Raw genomic sequence first — 16,718 nt, forward strand, 5'->3', positions numbered from 1 at the left:
TATGTTTTAAAATTTAGAGCAACTAGTAAACACATTTAAACAAAGGTATAACTAATAAGCCAATATTAGGTATAAGATGAAATTATTAAAATTAATTAATAAAAAGGCAAAAGTGTAGAAAAAGAAAACAAAAGCAAAAGCAACAACAACAACAAAAATAAATAGCAAAATGGTACACCTAAATACACCTTCATCCTCTAATAGCAGTAAAGGTAAATAATCTAAAACACAATGATTAAAAAGCAGAGAACAACATATAGAATTGAATAGAAAGACCCAACTGTGTGCTCTCTACAATCAATGAACTCATTTTTAATATAAAAGAATAAATTGATTAAATGTAAAAAGATAGTGAAGATCTACCATGCAACACTATGTCAGAAAGCTGGAGTGACTATAATAATTTCTAATAAATTCCCATAAGAAGGTATATTACCAGAATTAACGTAGGATATTGTATAATAAGGGAGTTGATTTTTCAAGACAATATAATAATTTTAACAGTCTAATAATAGCACTAAAATACAGAAAGAATAGACAAACCCATCATTATTAGTGAAGATGTTAACATAATTTTCTCAGTATTTGATAGATCAAGTAAACGATAAGAAAGTCAGCAAATATGGACGACCTGAACAACACCATCAACCAGATTAACCTAATTGACATTTTTATAAAATTCTACTCAGCAATAGAAGACTACAAATGTCAACATATTTGAAATTGAAATTATACAAATATTTTCTTTTAACATAATGATATTAAATTAGAAATAAGGAAGTGATATTAAATAAGAAATAAGGAATAAACCAAAACCTCTGGAAAAATCCCCAAATGTATGAAAATTAAACTCTATACTTCTAACTAATCAATAAGTCAAGGAAATCACAAAGAAAATTAGAAAACATATTTCAAATTGAACAAAAAACAGAGCCTAGAGAAAAATGTGAAGCACTAAACACTTTTGTTAGAAGTGTCTCAAATCAATGACTCAGTTTTACCTTATGAAACTAGACTGAAAAGATAAAACTAAAGACAGAAGATGCAGAAGAAACAAAATAAAATATAAAATGATGGGGAAAAACAGAAAAATAGTAGAGAAGTTCAATGAAATCAAAAGCAAGCTTTGAAAAGATCAATAACGTTGAAAAATCCCTAGTCAGTCTGATCAAAACAAAGAGAGAAAACACAAATAAAGACACATACAATTAAAGATAACACATCTCTACAGATCCTGCAGACATTAGAAACAATACTAAGGTAATAGTTTAATATCTTTATACTAAAAATTCAAAGAACTTGAGTGAAATAGTTAAATTCCTGAAAAATCAAAAGCTGCCAAAGCCCACATAAGAGAAAATAGGTAGCCTGACTCCCTATCTATGAAGGCAATTGATTTTATGGTTAAAAACCTTCCTTGTGGAAAAATCCAGGTCCAGATGGCTCCACTAATGAATTCTACCACATATAAAAAGATAATATAGTGCTACTTCTACACAAGTCTTTCAGAAAATAGAAAAGAATACTGACTATTATTTTATGAACCCAGATTTACCTGATAACAAAACCAATATATAAGAAAAGAGGCTGGCCACAGCGGCTCACACCTGTAATCCCAAGATTTTGTGAGACCAAAATAGGCAGATGCTTGAGCCCAGGAGTTCAAGACCAGCCTGGGCAACATGGCAAACCCCATCTCTACAAAAATACAAAAAAATTAGCCAAGTGTGGTGGGGTGCACCTGTAGTTTCAGCTACTCAGGAGGCTGAGATGGGGGGTGAAGGGGTGGCCTGCCCCTCCACACCTGTGGGTATATCTCAGCAGGTGGGATGAGAGACTGAGAAAAGAGATAAGACACAGAGACAAACTATAGAGAAACAACAGTGGGCCCAGGAGACCGGCCCTCAGCATACCAACGACCTGCACCCGCACCGGTCTCTGAGTTCCCTCAGTTTTTATTGATTATTATTTTCACTATCTCAGCAGGAGGAATGCAGTAGGAGAGCAGGGTGATAATAGGGAGAAGGTCAGCAAGAAAACATGTAAGCAAAGGAATCTGCTTCACAATTAAGTTCAAGGGGAGGTACTATGCCTGGATGTACACGTTGGCCAGATTTATGTTTCTCTCCGTCCAAACATCTCAGTGGAGTAAAGAATAAGAAAGCAGCATTGCTGCCAACATGTCTCATCTCCTGCCATAGGGCAGGTTTTCTCCTATATCAGAACTGAACAAATGTACAATCGGGTTTTATACGGAGACATTCAGTTCCCAGGGGCAGGCAGGAGACAGTGGCCTTCCTCTATCTCAACTACAAGAGGCTTTCCTCTTTTACTAATCCTCCTCAGCACAGACCCTTCATGGGTGTCGAGCTGGGGGATGGTCAGGTCTTTCTCATCCCATGAGGCCATATTTCAGACTATCACATGGGGAGAAACTTTGGACAATACCTGGCTTTCCAGGGCAGAGGTCCCTGTGGCTTTCCGCAGTGCACTGTGCGCCTGGTTTATCGAGACTAGAGAATGGCGATGACTTTTCCCAAGCATACTGCTTGAAACATTTTGTTAACAAGGCACATCCTGCACAGCCCTAGATCCCTTAAACCTTTATTCCGTACAACACATGTTTTTGTGAGCTCAAGGTTGGGGCAAAGAGGCTAGGGTAAAGAGGTTAGGGCAAAGTTACAGATTAACAGCATCTCAGGGCAAAGCAATTGTTCAGGGTACAGGTCAAAATGGAATTTCTTATGTCTTCCCTTTCTACATAGACACAGTAACAGTCTGATCTCTCTTTCTTTTCCCTACAGGGAGGATCACTTGAGCCTGGGAGTTTGAGGCTGCAGTGAGCCATGATTGTGCCACTGCACTTCAGCCTGGGAACAGAGCAAGACCCTGTCTCAAAACAAACAGACAAAAACAAAAGAGTCCAATAACCTTCATGGACACACAACCATTCTTAATAAAATATTAGCCAATCAAGTCCATCAAGTTACAAAAATATAATAGATTATGACCATGGGGAGTTTATGAAGGAAATGCAATGTTGATTCAACATCCAAAACTAATTCAAATCAATGTATTTTGTTTATCAACAGACTAAAAGGAAAAACCAATTGATCATCTTAATAGATGCAGAAAAGACAGTAAATATAATTCAATACTCATTAATGACAAGGACTCTAAAAGGCTAGTTATAGAAGATACTTTTTAACCAAGGATGGTGTCTAGCGAATAACTTGCAGCTAACAACAGCTAACATGATGAAAGATTAATTTTCCTCTAACATTCAAAAAATGACCTGTATGTTTATACTCATCATTTCTCTTCAACTGAGAGTCCTAGCCAAAATCATAAGGTCAGGAAAAAATAAATAATAGGGATACAAATGAGAAAGAAACAAAATAAAACAATTTTAAACTTCAGGCAATGTTATTATATACATAAAACATAAAGACTGTACAATAAAGCTTGTAGACATAAAGGAGTTTGGCAAGGTTGCAAGTGGCAAAGACAATATATAAAGTAAATATATATATACACACACACACATATACATATAAGTATAAAAAACACACCATTAAAAAAATGAAGTAAGGAATTCCATTTCTTCATAGCTCCGTAAAAACAACTAACAAGGCCGGGCATGGTGGCTCATGCCTGTAATCCCAGGACTTTGCGAGGCCGAGGCAGGTGGATCATGAGGTCAGGAGTTAGAGACCAGCCTGACCAACATGGTGAAACTCTGTCTCTACTAAAAATACAAAAAGTAGCCACCATGGTGGTGCGGTGCCTGTAATCCCAGCTACTCAGGAGGCTGAGGCAGGAGAATCACTTGAACCTGGGAGGCGGAGTTTGCAGTGAGTGGAGATTGCACCACTGCACTCCAGCCTGGGCAACAGAACAAGACTCTGTCTCAAACAAAACAAAACAAAAAACAACTAATAAGATGGCAAAAACTGTCAGAATTAGCTTTTGTTTAACTATGGATTCTAGCCAAAAGTTTAAAACAAACAATGGAAGATTAATGAAAACAGAAGCTGCCACATTGCAGTAACAGAGTTTTGGGCATTTAAACTACCCACCTATCCTCGCTCACTTCCCAGAATGGTGTCAGCTGTGAAGATAACAACCCACACTTCTGGCACAGATTTAACAATGTGCGTGAGAAACAGCAATATGAACCTTATTCTCAAAGAAAACTGGTTACAATTTTCTAACCATTTGGAAGCCAACCAAAGGGCTGGTGGAAGGGCTTACCTTTGTGTTTCTTGAATGGAAGTTTTCCCAGGGCTGGGGTAGCTTCCTAGGTACCATTTGCTGAATGCAGTTAAAAGCAAAAGAATTGGTTGCAGCAGTCTTGGTCTAGGGATAAAAGTGGTAACAAGCAACAGACAGAAAAGATTGGGAAGAAAATAGGTTGGGGAAGAAGGTACATTGGAAAATAAGGGATTTTTTTATAACTCAGGTGTATGCCAGAAAACTAAGAAAGCCAGGTGTATATCCAGAGCAGAATGCATGCTCAGAAAAGGCCTGAGAAGGCCCTAAGATTTCACCTCTGAATGACCTTCAGGGTCTGCCCAATAACAATTGACGGCTAAAACCGAGTTGTAATGGCCAAAGTGTGGAGGTGTGCCCCAAACAGAACTAGTGTCAACCCCAACAGAGAACGATAATAAAGAATAAAATGCTCCTTACAATAAAAACAAACAACAACAAAAAAAACTGGACATAACAACAAATATACGTGGACTCCGAAAAAAGAAGGCAGATAGCCAAGGGACCTCAGGCACAACACACAGGTTCTTGGAGTTTCCCTATTGCCTCCCATATACATTGAAGAGGAATCTGCAGAAGACTTCAACCTGAAACCAATTGGTATAGGAAAAAAAAAAAAAACACTCTAAGGAAAGCCTGTACACCTGAATTCTAGGATAAGATTGTGTCAACATGTCCTAGAATACAGCCAATTTTTATCTGCTAAATATCTCCATTCTAGAATTGCTTGTATAAAATGTTGACTCCAGGAGGCAAAAATGATTGTCACAGTAATTCACAGAATCTCCTCACAGTAGATGGGCATTTTCTATCTTTGGAGGAGAAATGTGGTCCCCCTCAGTGACAACCATATCACAGCAGCTTAAAACCATGTTGAAAAATTGTGGTTAATATCAAATAATACATTTTAGAGAAGTCAGAGTTTTTCTGAGACTTGGAGATAAATCAAGGCCAGAGATTTGAAAGAGATGGCTTATTTTTATTTGCTATTTGGTTTTCATACTTCAGTCCTACAAGAGAAATTGTATTGAAGGCTGCTTGCTTAATTACCATAAACATGTGTGGCTCTCCACACTGAACTGTTTATAACTTTTAATATCTTCATCTACCATTGCATCAAATCACAGTGAATCTGATAGCTTTTCGTTGTGAGAGGGCAACTTAAGAGTTCTGCCGGCTACAGAAGAAGTGATTTTTAGTACACTAGAGCTTTGTACCAGAATGTGAACTATTGGTCAAATGGTACCCATGGGCAGCTGACAAAGTGACAATAATTCTATCAGGATAAATTTACTTAGTGAACAAGTTGACATAAGTATCTAAAACAAAAACTGTCATTTAAACTTGTACTAAAATGTACTAATATCAGTCTCCTTTGGGCATCAATATCACATTTGGAGCACTTGCATGATCATCCTGTTTCAAGTAAGCCAAAGATGGAAGAATATTCGAAAGTCTATATATAGAGATTTCACTGCAGTACATTTTTCTCTTCATCTGTCAAAAAAATATGGTTCTTTCCAAAGTGTGTGGTCATAAGTGGACTTTTTTTCCTATGGAACTAATAACATATAAAACAATTAAGATCACCACAATGGGCAAATGGAAATTTCTCTTGGATCCCACAAGAGAACTGAACTGCCATTGTCAAGGTTCTTTTCTCTTGGGTCTTGGCAGATATGTAGGGAAAGTCTTGGTACTCTATAAAGCCCTCAGAATCCAAAGGTCTTCACAGCTCAGTGTGCCTAAAATCACTGCCATGTTCACCAGGAAGGTGATGGGCACCCTAGTCCCAGGGTGCTGGACGAGCCAGCCTCGTGCCACATCAGATGCAGATGTGGTCCTAGTGCCTAGGGCTCTCCTGTCATCTTATCCTGGCTTTCAGCTTGAAAGCAGTGGGGCAATCTGTACCCGGTCACTCTTTCTAGGTTTAGAAAGTGGGTTCCTCACATCTATTCAATACCTGAATCTTTTTCTTCTGCTTATTCCTATTTTAGAATCGGTGAAGGCTTTGTTTTCACATTTCATCCTATCAGAGGCTGCTGTGCCAAGGTAAGTGCTCCCTCTCAGAGCATTACTTTCTCACTATGCAGGCAGCCCTGTTTCAGGCTCCTACAGTGCAGCAACATTTAAACTCTAAAATGTTTAATGCCTCTCTGTTCTATCCACTCTCAATTCCTAGCAATCGGTCCGGATAATATTCTTGTCTCCTGAAATCTAAGTGCAGCCAGTTATGCAGTGAGCTGAGGAGCAGGCTCCTCTTGCCACTTTGGAGACATCTCTCTGTGTGGGATCAAAAATTAGTGCCCCAGATTATGATCCCAAACTTTAGATCCCTACCATTGACCCGATGACCTGATATCCCTGTGCTGCAACCACTGCATCTTCCTGGCAACTTGTTTCTGGTGGTGGCTACAAAAACTGCTGCTATCTTGGCAGGGGCGGAGGTTAAATGTCCATCAAATTCAAATTACTTGGAACCTACGTATGTATAGAACCCTGACAAAATTGGGGAAAAGTGCATAGCAGCAGACATAAGAAACAAAGATGTTTGATTCTAGACCAGTGGTAAATTTGCTATGAGGGGTAACATGTTTGAGTATGCTTAATGGAGTAAAAACTATTATAAGTAAAAAGGCTGTACATATTTTGCAGCAAGGTGATACATAAAAATACCAGTATGCAATAATTAGTGCCAGTGCACCTTCATTTAGTTAATGAGAAATAAGGAATTCTTTGTTTTTCTTGTAGAGCTTCCTCTAGAAGTGAAAACTTATGTAACTTGTGAACAAGTATAGCTAAATATGTCCATCTTTGTTTCTTTGACAAATGTTATAAGCTAGAATGATTTTTCTCTTCTTTGTGTGTATCTTTAAGTGTCTGCTATGAGGGTGCTTTCTAACGGGTCTATGAATCTCTGGTTTGGCAACCTTGTCTCATCCTAACCCATCCTCCCACATCAAAAACAAGAATATAATAAGAGGATGTTGCCATCCTGCTGACAAACAGTGATTACTTATTGTCTATACTTCAGGATAATTCTTAAATGCCTCACTATTCCATGATCTGGTCCGTGACAACAGAGTCTCTCTCTTTCTCTTTCCATCCATCTCTTTTCTGCTCATTCACTCACTCACAATTTACCCACTCACGCAGCAATTATGAGTTGAGTTCCTGAAAATTTCAAGCTGTTTCAGATCTCCGTGCCTTTGTTCACTCTGATTCATCTGCCAAAAATGCCTTTTCCTCCTCCTAATTTATATTTCAAAACATATCCAATCATTATCTATTCTCAGATACATTTACCAAGCATTTCTATACATTCATTTCTGTTATGTGTGTCTGATTGAATATGTACTTGTATCATATCGCTTTCTTTTTAACATTTGGGTTCATCTCTAATAGTCTCAGCTTATAATAAAATTTCAGCAGGATTAAAGAACACTTCCTAAAATAGTCAGGAATTTTAAATGTAAAATATGTTGGTAAGTCCAAAATGTGATATTCTTCATCAGTGTGTTTCACTCTAGTGGTTAAGGACATGCCTTTGTAGTCGGACCTGGGCTTTATGATTCTGATTTTATCACTGTCTAACTTGGAAATATTATTTAATCTATCTAAACCACAGTGTCTTCTTTGAAATTAGAATAGCAATGTCTAATTAACATTATTTTGTGGATTAAATGGGATATTGCATGAAAAGAACTTCCCAGCACCTATTAAATACTCAATAAATTATTATTAGAAGATTTTCTGAACTGATAGTAAGACAGTTAGTAAAGATAGTAAGATAGTTAGTAAATGATGCCATCTAACTACCTTAGTAAATGGCATCACCTCTAGGTAACAAGCTCTATATTTGGGGTTCCTCTGTGATTTCCTTCTTTCTCTCACCTTCCATATCCAAGTCACCAATTACTGTTAAAGATTCTGCTTCTAACGTGTATCTTAAATCTGCTTCTCTGGAACCACAGTATTTAAGTTCACTGTCACCTATTCTGAGTAGCCTCCAACTAGTTTCATAGCTCACAGCTCACGCTCTTGCCTCCAAGGAGTCCGTTTTGCAATGACAGAGTTATCTTTCCATTGCGTAAATCATATCATGTCCCATTCACCTTTAATCTTTTGCTTGTTTCCGACTGCTTTTAGACCACTGTTCAGATCCCTGATTGTTATAACTTCTGGGGTCCTGCACCTTCTGGCCCTGGCTTCCTGCCTTCTTCCTTGGCTCCTTTCCCATCCATCACAGCATGGCAATCACATCTCCTTCAGCACAGCTCCCTACAACCTCAGCCCTTCAAAGAGCTGGGGTCCTAGAATCCTTCCCAGCCTTAATATTACCTCCTCAAAGGTCAGAGGGACCTTTCCTGATTACTTTAGTATTATGTTGTGTCTGTTAACCTTCATAGAAAATATTTCAAATTTTATAATGCATCTCTATCTTTGTTTGCTTATCTTTAAAAATCTCCACTCAGTGATCCCCATTTTCACTCTCAAGAATGTCAAATTCCCTGAATGAGCCCATGTTTACTTTGCTCATGGCTTTGCCTTGGATCACAGCAGATCCTCCCCTCCCTCCAGTTAGTGTATTCCTAACTTCATCACTGCTCTAATATGGGGGAAAATCCCCTTTCACGATTATTGCCATTAGTTTATATAAAATTTCATTTACATTAACTCGTTTGGATTTTGATCCTCAATGAAATAAGCTGAATAAATATGAATATTCACATTGACAGAAGAGAAAACTGAATCTCAGAGAGGGTAAGATTTCAAGGTCATAGCAAATCGGTGGCAGACCTTAGACTTGAATGAGGTCCAGGAGGTCTTTAATACTGAAAAGCCCAAATCTCCGCTACTCACTTTCTCATGTACCTCATAGGTGATGACAGCTACTCTCTATCTCCAGGGATGGTAGATGACAATAATAGCATGTGAAGGATAAAGGAGTTGTAAGGAAGAACTTCCAGAGCTCTGGGTAGGTGGAGAGACAGGAAGGTCAGGTGTATCTTTTGGAATTGGCAATTGTTAGGTGTCAGACGGTGCAAGATATTAGAAGGAGCGTGGGCTTTAGACTGAGACTTGAATGTGATTCCTGCCCTGCTACCAGTGACAACGTGGTCAGTTACTTAATTCCTCTCCAAGACACGATTTCTTCATCTTTAAAACAGATACAATCACACACACACACATACACACACACGGCTATGTGGAAATTAAATTACGTTGTGCGCCTCACGTACCCAGTTCATGGTCTGACCTGTCATATGTATTAATAAATGATAACTGTTACTGATAGAGAAGACAAGTATGGAAAAATATAGCTGGGCCATGGAGTCTGATCAAATGATTTTTCCTCCCCAGGAGAGCTAAGCCCTGTGTCTCCAATATGGAGTTGGAGAACCAGACACGAGTCACCAAGTTCATTCTGGTGGGATTCCCTGGGAGCTTGAGTATGCGGGCAGCCATGTTTCTGATATTCCTTGTGGCCTATATTCTGACAGTGGCTGAAAATGTGATCATCATCCTATTGGTGCTGCAAAATCGGCAACTGCACAAGCCTATGTACTTCTTCCTGGCCAACCTGTCCTTCTTGGAGACCTGGTACATCTCTGTGACTGTGCCCAAGTTACTGTTTAGTTTTTGGTCTGTGAACAACAGCATCTCTTTCACACTCTGTATGATACAACTGTACTTCTTCATTGCTCTCATGTGCACAGAATGTGTGCTTCTGGCTGCCATGGCCTATGACAGGTATGTGGCCATCTGTCGCCCACTCCACTACCCAACCATAATGAGCCATGGGCTCTGCTTCCGCCTCGCTCTTGGTTCCTGGGCCATTGGCTTTGGCATCTCCCTGGCGAAGATCTACTTCATCTCCTGCCTCAGCTTCTGTGGTCCCAATGTCATCAACCACTTCTTCTGTGACATCTCTCCAGTACTTAATCTCTCCTGCACAGACATGTCCATAACTGAGTTGGTAGACTTTATCCTGGCACTGGTCATCTTCCTATTCCCACTCTTTATTACTGTCCTGTCCTACGGATGCATTCTGGCCACCATATTACGCATGCCCACAGGAAAGCAGAAAGCGTTCTCCACTTGTGCCTCCCATCTTGTGGTGGTCACCATTTTCTATTCAGCCATTATTTTCATGTATGCTCGACCTCGAGTTATCAATGCCTTCAACATGAACAAAATTATTTCCATCTTCTATGCCATTGTCACTCCTTCTCTCAACCCTTTCATTTATTGCCTAAGAAACCGAGAGGTCAAGGAAGCTCTGAAGAAACTGGCATATTGCCAGGCCAGCAGATCTGACTAGTCAATTACAGTCGATTAGAAAGAAAGGTCTCAGTGGGTGCCTGTATGTCTTCCTCCATCCTTTCTCCTTTAATGACTCAGTTAGGACACTGCCCATGTTAATATGACATCACCATGTCTACTTCAATCTCAGGCGCTTGGGTATCTGCATCTGTGCATATGGTCAGTGCTCTAAGGCCATACACCTTCTAGAGAGCTAGAGAAAACAGTTCTCAATGGTTGTGACCCCAAATGGGGTTTCTAAGACTGTGAGTAAATTTATAACTGAGTTAAGTAGGAAGAGAGATGGTGATGGGTGAGTTAGCTGTTTTTGGATCTGCCATACACTAATAGCTCTGGGGCCAACAAAATAGGTGATAGCTTCCTGATTTCCCATCTTTCTAAGACAGAGGTAGCAACTCCCTCAACAGTCTCATTCTTGATGTGCTTGGAGTGAATTTTGGTGGCAGAGACTGCTTCCTGAGTTTTTGCAACACTTTTTGCAAGCACTTACTAACCTGTATTAAATCCCTTTCTGCTTAAACTAGTTAGAGTGCTTTCTTTTATCTGTAAGTGAATTGTACCTTACACAATTGTGTTTTGTCTTCTGATATAACTCACACAGTTGCCTTTTATTGAATTTTATATTTCCCTTCTAGGTGCCACAATGTATCCTTTAGTGGATGAACATAAAATAGATGATAAATAAATATCATCAAATATATGAATTGCCAAACAATAATTGCCCTCATTACTTCTCTTTTCTTTTGATCTTGATATCCTCTTGTTCCCGCCCTGCACCCCCCTTCCCGCCCTCTCTTTTATCTTCTCTTGGTTTTCCACTTTCTCCACACTCAACTCAGAGATAAGTAACAGGTTTCAGGAATTGACAGAGATTTTCATTCCATGCCATAGTGATTCTCAACTTTCCTTACCTATATATCTAACACCCTCTACACACACGCTAGAACCTCATTGATCAAATGTGCTTTACACCCATAGAAGGTACATAGATATGCTTGTTCTTGGTTCATAGTTTTGCCAATGGCAAAGGGAGATATATTTTTAAGCTGTATTCAACATAGTGGGCCAACATCAGTGGGAATTTAATTCTTTTATTGTAACAGTTTTAAACAGGAGAGTTTCTTGCATTAATAACATCTTTTAGCTAAGAACAAACCACACTTTCAAGAATGCTTTCTCTTTCTTCTTAATTAAGAAACGTTAGGCAGAATTATTTGTTCCATTTTATAAACTTCCAGAACAGATGTTCAAGGAAGTAAATAACATACAACCACAGACAGTGGGAGAGCAGAGGTCAAAGTCCCAGTTCCCTGAATCCAAACCCTGGGTCTTTCTCTAGTGAATGGGCTCTCCCTAGAGAGAAAACATACTTCTTTAGAAGCCAAGTATGAAAGCTAGTTGTAAAGGAATATAGTTGGAATTATGAATTACTATACCTGCAGAACGGTAATAAAATAAAAATGAAAAAATGTGAATTATAAGGTCCCAGAGGAAAAAAGAAACAAAAATAAAATGCAAGCACAACTTGCTTTAGGGAATAAATGTGCAAAAGAAAACAATGCTTAAAATGGAAAGGATTTAATGTTTGCTTCTGGAATGTAGTTTGGTCCCTTGATGCAATAAGTAAGTTGTGATGAATATATTTCTATTTAAAATCTAGACACACAAAAAAGAGATTATTTTCTGAAAACTTCAAATGAATCAAAATATAATTGCATAGTCATATAGGGATATTAAATGTGTGAATTAAGAAAGGAAAAGACATGTTCAGTAGGGATTAGGAAATGAAAGATAAAAAAAACTCTGGCAATAACTTGAATTTTAGCCCTGGATATATATTCACCATGTGACCTTGGCCAAACCATCTATACTTTTGGAAACACTGAGTCTTTATGTGTAAAACAGGAGTGATAATAGTTGCTTGGTGTTTCTTACGCAATGGTTATGAGGATCAACTACCATGACGGAAAAGACATTGATTGTTAAATATCTTGGGCAGTGCATGATCTAAGCAAGCTGCCACTAGATTAGGGTTTGCATGGGAAAACTGTTTGGGAAGGCTATGCTCTCTGGACCTGTCTAAAACCATTCCACACCTAGTTGACTCCACATACTATAGTTATAGTTAACCTGGGAGGCTGCAACTATCAGAGGCAGTTTATTTCTTTATTATTTCTCATGAATATCTTGGAAAGGGAGAATGTAGAAGTAGGGTTTCTTGGGGAATTCTATTAAATTTTTTTTTCAAATAACAGATGGAACATTGAGCTCCTTCCCCTTTGTGGAAGGAATACCTAAGTGCACAGGCTCAGCAAAGTAAGGACACAGACCAATGTAGAAATCTGCCTCAACAGAGAAAATAATGTATAGTGGATTACTGGTTAAATTCATATAGAAACAAGCTATTTCTAAGGTGACACACAAAGCAAGCCGGAAGTTTCAGGGCATTTGGTGATCTTGTTGGGGTAACCATCATAAAAGGCTGGTAGTCAGTTTCAGTAGTTTATCCAGAGAACACGCCCTGAAGATTTGATTATCACCAGCCAAACTCATAAGGAACCCCACAAAATAAAATATAAATATATATTAATTACACATGCAGTATATATTTTAAATCACTATATTTATTCATTCATTTAACTAATATATATTAAGGATCTATTATGTACCTGTAGGGATACAATAGCAAAATATTAAAACTTGTTACCTTTGTGAGCAGAAACAGATAGCAGATAATACCTTTGTGTGTGTGTGTGTGTGTGTGTGTGTGTGTGTGTATATACATATATATATCTAACATACATACATATTGTAATGGGTTGAATGGTGGCTTCCAAAAATATATTTTCACACTTTCAACCTGGAACTTGTGATTGGGAACTTATTTGAAAAAAAAAAAGAGTCTTTGAAATATAATAAAGTTAAGGACCTCAAACTGAGACCATTCTGGATTATCCGAGTGGACTCAATGTCCAATGACAAGTTCCTTATATGAGAGAGAAGAGAAAACAGAGAAGGTGATGTGAAGGTAGAGATAGAGATTGGAGTTCTGCATCCACAAGCCAAGAAATACCTTGGGCCACCAGAAGCTGGAAGATATAAGTAATGATTCTCCCCTAGAGCTGTCAAAGGAAGAGAGCCCTGATGACACCTTGATTTTGGACTCCTGGCCTCCAGAACTATAAGACAATATATTTCTGTTGTTTTAAGCTACCAAGTTTGTGGTAATTTGTTATAAAAACCCTGGAAAATAAATACACATCCCAATTTGGGTGGCAATAAGTGCTATGGATGGGGAGGAAGAAAGCATGAAAGTATAATAGGAAGTGCTGCTGGAGATGAGAAATTTTAAATAAGATGGTCACAGAATCACCAAGTGAGGAAGAAATGTTTGAGCAAAAACCTGGAGAAGCTGTGAGAGTAAGATATATGGCTACTTTGGCAAAGAACACTCCAGGTAGAGAAACAGCAAGGGAAGATATGGAGTCTTGAGTAGTATGTTTGAGGGACATTGAAGAGACCGAGCAGCCAGAGCAGTGAGAAAAGGGTAAGCAGGTGATATGGTCTGGCTCTGTTTCCCCACCCAAATCTCATCTTGATTGTAATCCCCACATATCAAAAGGGGAACCTGGTGGGAAGTGATTGCATCATGGGGGTGGTTCCCCCATGCTGTTCTCATGATAGTGAGTGAGTTCTCACAAGATCCGATGGTTTTAAAAGTGTTTGGCAGTTCCCCTCCCACTTTCTCTCTCTCTCTCGCCGCCATGTTAGATGTGCCTTCCTTCCCCTTCGCCTCCTGCCATGATTGTAAGTTTCCTGAGGCCTCCCCAACCATGTGGAACTGTAAGTCAATTAAACGTTTTTAAAGTAAATTACCCAGCCTTGGGTAGTTCTTTATAGTTGTGTGAAAATGAACTAATACAGAAAATTCATACCAGGAGTGGGTCACTGCTATAAAGATACCTAAAAATGTGGAAGCAACTTTGGAACTGGGTAATGGGCAGAGGTTGGAACAGCTTGGAGGGCTCAGAAAAACACAGGAAGATGTGGAAAAGTTTGGAACTTTCTAGAGACTTGTTGAATGGTTTTGACCAAAATGCTGATAGTGATACAGACAATGAAGTCCAGGCTGAGGTGGTCTCAGGTGGAGATAAGGAATTTCCTGGGAACTAGAGCAAAGGTCACTCTTCCTATGCTTTAGCAAAGAGATTGGCAGCATTTTGCCCCTGCTCTAGAGACCTGTGGAACTTTAAACTTGGGAGAGATAATTTTCTGGTACCTGGCAGAAGAAATTTCTAAGCAGCAAAGCATTCAAGATGCGACCTGGCTTTTTCTGAAAGCATATAGTCATATGCTTTCATAAAGTGATGATCTGAAATCTGAACTTACATATAAAAGAGAAGCAGAGGATAAAAGTTTGGAAAATTTGCAGCCTGACTATATGATAGGAAAGAAACAGGCATTTTCTGGGAAGAAATATAAGCCTGCTGCAGAAATTTGCATAAGTAACAGGGAGATGAATTTTAATCACAAAAACAGTGGGAAAAATGTCTCCAGGGCATCTCAGAAATTTTCACAGTTGCCCCTCCCATCACAGGCCCAGAGGCTTAGGAGGGATAAATGGTTTCCTGGGCTGGGTCCAGGGCCCAACTACTCTGTGCAGCCTTAGGACATGGAGCCCTGTGTCCCAGTCACTCCAGCCATGGCTAAATGGGGCCAACCTACGGTTCAGACTATTGCTTCAGAGGATGTAAGCCTAAGCCTTACTGGTTTCCACATGGTGTTGGGCCTGTGGGTGTGCAGAAGACAAGATTTGAACTTTGGGAGCCTCTGTCTAGATTTAAGAGCATGTATGAAAGTGCCTGGATGTCCAGGCAAAAGTCTGCTGTAAGGGTGGAACCCTCATGGAGAACCTCTACTAGGGCAAATGCAGAGAGAAAATGTGGAGTGGAGCTGTAAGAAAAGGGCCATCATCCTCCAACCCCCAGAATAGTAGCTCCACAGCTTGCACTGTGCACCTGGAAAAGCCACAGCACTCAATGCCAGCCCATGAATATTGGGGGAACCCTCCCCCAATATTTCAACGTAGGTTCTTTCTATTTTCCATAAGTGTCAGCCATCTGAGAAATAAAGAGAAAGAGTACAAAGAGAGGAATTTTACAGCTCGGCCTCCAGGGGTGACATCATATATTAGTAGGACTGTGATGCCCACCTGAGCTGCAAAACCAGCAAGTTTTATTAAGGATTTCAAAAGGGGAGATGGTGTAAGAACAGGGAGTAGGTCACAAAGATCACATGCTTCAAAGGGCAAAAAGGAGAACAAAGATCACACACTTCTCAGGAAACAGGACAAGGGCAAAAGCAGAACTCCTGATAAGGGTCTATATTTAGCAGTGCACATGTTGTCTTGATAAACATCTTAAACAACAGAAAGCAGGGTTCAAGAGTAGTTTGGTCTGACCAGAAATTTACCAGGGCAGAGTTTTTTCCCCACCCTAATAAGCCTGAGGGTACTGCAGGACATCAGGGCATATTTCAGTCCTTATCTCAACCACATAAGACAGACACTCGCAGAGGGGCCATTTGTAGACCTCCCCCCAGGAATGCATTCCTTCCCCAGGGTATTAATTATTAATATTCCTTGCTAGGAAAAGAATTTAGCGATATCTTCCCTACTTGCACGTCTGTTTATTGGCTCTCTGCAAGAAGAAAAATATGGCCCTATTTTGCCCAACCCCGCAAGCAGATAGACCTTATGATTGTCTTCCCTTGCTCCCTGAAAACCGCTGTTATTCTCTTCTTTTCCAAGGTGCACTGATTTCTTATTGTTCAAACACACATGTTTTACAATCAATTTGTACAATAGTGGTTCTGAGGTGATGTACATCCTCAGCTACAAAGATAATAGGATTAAGAGATTAAAGTTAGACAGGCATAAGAAATTATAAGAGTGTTATTTGGGAACTGATAAATGCCCATGAAATCTTCACAATTTATGTTCCTCTGCCACAGCTCCAGCTGGTCCCTCCATTCAGGGTCCCTGACTTCCTGCAACACATGAAAGCAGCCACAAGGGCTGTACCCTGCAGAGCCACTGGGGTAGAGCTGCCCAAGGCCTT

General features: G+C 39.4%; 1 protein-coding gene across 1 annotated transcript; it reads left to right on the forward strand.

Moving 5' to 3' along the window:
• Positions 1-5,993: 5,993 nt before the first annotated feature.
• LOC101134015 (olfactory receptor 6B1) lies at positions 5,994-14,471 on the forward strand. Its single transcript, XM_055347563.1, has 2 exons — positions 5,994-6,324; positions 9,637-14,471. Exons 1-2 carry the CDS (start codon positions 6,032-6,034, stop codon positions 10,595-10,597), a joined length of 1,254 nt encoding a protein of 417 aa, XP_055203538.1. The 5' UTR covers positions 5,994-6,031; the 3' UTR covers positions 10,598-14,471.
• Positions 14,472-16,718: the final 2,247 nt, after the last annotated feature.

This window comes from Gorilla gorilla, chromosome 6, assembly GCF_029281585.2.
Source record: "Gorilla gorilla gorilla isolate KB3781 chromosome 6, NHGRI_mGorGor1-v2.1_pri, whole genome shotgun sequence".
NCBI lineage: Eukaryota > Metazoa > Chordata > Mammalia > Primates > Hominidae > Gorilla > Gorilla gorilla.